This window comes from Myotis brandtii, unplaced genomic scaffold, assembly GCF_000412655.1.
Source record: "Myotis brandtii unplaced genomic scaffold, ASM41265v1 scaffold3117, whole genome shotgun sequence".
Taxonomy (NCBI): Eukaryota; Metazoa; Chordata; class Mammalia; order Chiroptera; family Vespertilionidae; genus Myotis; species Myotis brandtii.
Window position 1 is genome coordinate 10339 of NW_005361942.1, and position 4853 is coordinate 15191.

A 4853-nucleotide genomic window follows, 5' to 3' on the forward strand; every position below is an offset into this window, starting at 1 on the left:
GTGCTTTTCCGAATTAATGAGAGAAAACATTGATTCTCCTGCTGCCCACGAAGGTGGAAAGTGAAGTGGGGAGACATGTGGGGAATGAGCAAGGTTCCCTGTCTGGGGGTTCCAAATCTGCTGTTGGTTTCTTTCACCACTGACTAGAGATATACAGGGTGTCCCCCCAAAATGTATACACACTTTGAATACCTACTAATTCCAATGGTTTTAAGCATAAGAAAGAAACAACAATGGAGCTGTTATCTGTTAAAAGTGTGGGCACAAACAGGTAGTTGGACATTCCCTGAGGGGTCTCAGATTGGAGAGGGTGAAGGCCAGACTGAGGGGCCCCTTCTCCCTCCCTACCCCAGTGCACGAATTTCGTGCACCGGGCTACTAGTGTTATATAATCTTTTTGAACAAAATTTTCTCACTACACTACATTGGTCTTTATTAGTTAACATGATTTTTATTAGTGCTTTGTCTGCTGGATGGAGAAAATAATTCCTTTTTTTTGAGCCTACTTACCTGGGTTGTCATAATCATTGTCTTCCCAGTGCTCTTCATTTGCTAGCAGTGGGTTCTGTGATTCATTCATGCACCTCATAGGGAAGGAGTGTCCATCACCAGGGCTGGTGGGGAAAAGGAGGCAATGAGCTCTTGCATCTAACAGATATTTTTGTAAGGTAAAAACCCTATTAGAAATAAGAAAGGAGTTCTTAGCAAGATTTAAATCATTTAGATTACTGGCTAGAGCAGTAGTGGAACAGAATCTTACAATAGCATCATTTAGTTGCTGTATTGCTTTCAATTTCTATATCTTGTTTTTCTGCATAAGTGTTGACTAAGCATTGTGAGAAACAAGTTAGAGTTGCTTACAAACAAAAACATTCTATGTGTGCAAAGAACACATCATAATATTTAATGTTGATGATCCCAATTTATATCCCACTATTTTATTGATTGCTTCTAAATTTTTTAAGAGAATTAGCAGATTCAGAATCTTTGAATGCAGTGGAAATAAGTTTCTGTGAATTGGTGATATATAATAATGTCTGAATGCCCCATTATTTGATTTTTATGGCAGAAAGGTTATTAGGAATTGGGGGAAAGAGCCAGAGTGTGGCATTCCTAAGAGGGCAGATTCTGGGTGCAATTTTCTGCATGTGGAATCCATCTAATGGATATCTATGTTAATCTAGGACCACCTTCCAGGTTACTCTTTGGCTACTAAGAGATGGGATGCATTGGAGGAGACTGAACTGACTAAAGGAGGTTACAATTTGAACATTTGAGTTTTTAGATCTGAACTAGAGGCCCGGTGCATGAAATTCTTGCACGGGGGGGTATGGGGGTCCCTCAGCCTGGCCTGCACCTTCTCCAATCCAGGACCCATTGGGGGATGTCTGACTGCCAGTTTAGGCCCAATCCCGCAGGGACATCCCTCATGCAATCTGGGACTGCTGGCTCCTAACTGCTTGCCTGCCTGCCTGCCTGCCTGATCACCCCTAACAACCTCTGCCTGTCAGCCTGATCACCCTAACTGCTCTCCCCTGCCGCCTGATCACCCCTAACTGCCACTGCCTCAGCCCTGCCACCGTGGCTTTGTCCGGAAGGACATCTGGAAGGTTGTCCGGAAGATGTTTGGTCTAATTAGCATATTACCCTTTTATTAATATAGATGCACTCCAGATTTGTAGGAATGACTTTTGCATTATTCATTTTATATTACCTATGCCTTTTATCCTGTTTACAAATATGTTTTACTGAAAATCCTCTGCCCACTTTTTAGTTAGATTGTTTGTTTGTTGTTGAGTTGTATGAGTTATTTGTAAATTTTGGATATTAACCCCTTATCAGATGTATCATTAGTGAATATCTTCTCCCATTCAGTACGTTGCCTTTTGTTTTGTTGATGGTTTCCCTTGCTGTGTAAAAACTTTTTAGTTTGATGTAGTCCAATTTGTTTATATATTTCCTTTGTTTTCCTTGTTGAGGAGATATATTAGAAAAAATATTGCTAAGATAAATGTCAGGGATTTTACTGCTGATTTTTTCTTCTAGGATTTTAATGATTTCATGACTTATATTTGTCATTTATTCATTTTTAATTTACTATTGTGTGTGTGTAATTTGGTAGTCTAGTTTCATCTTCACTTATCTGTCCAATTTTCCCAATACTATTTATTGCTTAAACTATCTTTACCTCACTGTATATGCTTGCCTCCTAATTTATAGATTAATTGACCATGTAGGTGTGGGTTTCTTTGGGGCTTTTATTTTGTCCCATTGGTCTCTGTGTGTGTTTCTATGCCAGTACTGTGATGTTTTTGTTATTATAGCCTTGTAGTATAGTTTCATATCAGGTAGTATGATGACTCCAACTTTGAACCTCTTTTTAAGGATTTCTGTGGCTATTCAGGGTCTTTTGTATTCCCATATAAATTTTAGGATGATTTGCTGTATTTCTGTAAAAAAAATATCATTGGTATTTTGATAGGCATTGTATTGAATCTATAGATTGGTTTGGATAATATGAACATTTTAATGATGTTAATTCTTCCAATCCATGATCATGGTATATGCTTCCATTTATTTGTGTCTTCTTCAGTTTATTTCCTTAATGTCTTACAATTTTCCAAATACAGATATTTTACCTCCTTGGTTTAATATATTCCCAGGCATTTTATTTGTTTTCTTAATTTCCCTTTCTGATAGTTTATTATTGGTATGTAAAATGCAACTGATTTCTGAACACTATTTTTGTATCCTGATACTGTACTTAATTCATCAGTTCTAATAGGTTTTGTTGGGGTCTTTAGGATTCTCTATATATAGTATCATGCCATCTGCAAATAATGACAGTCTCACTTCTTTCTTTCCAACTTGGATACTTGTTATTTCATTTTCTTGTCTGATTGCTGTGGCTACAGCTTCCAATACCAGGTTGAATATGAGTGGTGAAAGTGGACATCCTTATACTGTTCCTGATCTTAGTGAAAATGCTTCTAGTATGTACCATTAAGTATCACATTTGCTGTGAGTTTGTCATATATGTCCTTTATTGTGTTGAAGTATGTTACCTCTATTCCAATTTTGCTGAGTTTTTATCATAAATGGAGGTTGAATGTTTTCAAATTCCTTTTCACATCTATTGATATGATCATATGATTTTTATCCCTCATTTTGTTTCTGTTGTGTATCACATGAATTGATTTGTGAACATTGAGATAACCTTGCATTCCAGGAATAAATCCTAGTTTTTAATGTATTGCTGAATTCAATTTGTTAATATTTTCTTGAGGATTTTTATAGCTAATTTCATCAAGAATATTGGCCTACAATTTTTATTTTTTAAATGTCTATTTCTGGTTTTGGAATGAAGATAATTCTGGCTTTGTAAAATGAGTTTAAGAGCCTTCCCTCCTACTGACATTTTTTATTAGTTTGAGAAAGATACGTGTTAGTTCTTTGAATGTTTGTAAGAAGTTAATGTGTGAAGCCATCTGTTACAGAACTTTTGTTTATTGGAGTTTTATTTTTTAAATTACTGATTCAGTTTCCTAAGTAGTTATTGGTCTGTTCATATTTTCTATTGCTTCTTGATTCAGTCTTGGAAGATTGTATATTTCTAGGAATTTACCTACTTCTTCAAGATTGTACATTTTGGGAAGACAAAATGGTGGCGGAATAGGTGGACATGTCCAGAGCCTTGAGCAAGAGCGGATTGAATGAGCAACTAAATTGAATAACATCCACCCTGAATTGGCAAAGTAGACACAGCTAGTGAGACTATTAGCAGCTGGGAAGGGCAGAGGATGCCTAGAGAAGAGTAAAATCATGGATGTGGGCTGGAGAGAACTGTGAGACCTCCGAGCCCAGAGGGTCAGAAGGAAGCTGCAGGGCACAGAGGCCACATCCCTTGGGACAGGGGTAGCATCTGACTGTGGAAAGGATGTCCACAGGACTGCTGGTGGAAAGGGATTCTAGATCTAAGTCCACAGCCATGAGAGACTGAGCCCAGAGGGGGCAGCCATTCAGAGGGGAGAGGGATTAGCAGTGGTGCAGCTTTCTCCTCTTTTTGGTCTTTGCTTTTATTCCTTAAACCTAGTTCATAGGAACTTTCAAATACAAACACTCACCCGTAGCTGAAGTGCAGGTGGAGGTGCGGACTTGTGGAGTCTGGGGAGAGGCTGGGGAGAGGAGAGGGTCTGGGAAAGGTGGCCGAAAGTCTGGAGCTGAGTCACTGCTGATGTGCTGGACCTAGGCAGCTATTTTATCCTGAAGAGATAGCCCCTCCCTGCAGTCTCCAGGCAACCAATACAGCCACACCCAGACTACACCCTGAGTGGTACAAAGGATACAAAACCAGCCCTCATGGGGAATTAAAACTCGGCAGAAAGGAACAACACTTCACTTTTTCATTTTTATTTTATTTTATTATCATTTTGTTATCTCTTTTTTCTGTATTTTCCCTTTTTCGTTTGTTTCTTTTTTGTTAAAGGTTGGTAAATTCTTTTTTAAAAAAATATATATTTTATTGATTTTTTACAGAGAGGAAGGGAGAGGAATAGAGAGTTAGAAACATCGATGAGAGAGAAACATCGATCAGCTGCCTCCTGCACACCCCCTGCTGGGGATGTGCCCGGGCTGACACTCTATCCACTGAGCCAAACCGGTTAGGGCTCGTTTGTTTCTTTATTTTCTATTTCTTTTTGCATTATTTTTCATCATTCAAATTTTTTTATTTTATCCTATTTTTAATTATTTTTTAAAAATTTATTATTTTTTCTTCTCTTTCTCTTTCTTCTTATCCACTCATCCTCTTTCTACTTCCTCTATACTGAACTGAGGTCCTCCCCATATTCATC

At 38.1% G+C, this 4853-nt stretch overlaps 1 protein-coding gene across 1 annotated transcript in view; it reads right to left on the minus strand.

Moving 5' to 3' along the window:
• ZDHHC15 (zinc finger, DHHC-type containing 15) overlaps window positions 1-4853 on the minus strand; it is a gene marked incomplete at its 5' end in the record, with an annotated part of 83477 nt that overhangs the window by 9683 nt on the left and 68941 nt on the right. The window contains one exon of the mRNA XM_005869981.2: window positions 511-614. Within this exon, the coding sequence (XP_005870043.2) occupies window positions 511-614 (104 nt within the window). The remainder of the gene's footprint in view (window positions 1-510; window positions 615-4853) is intronic.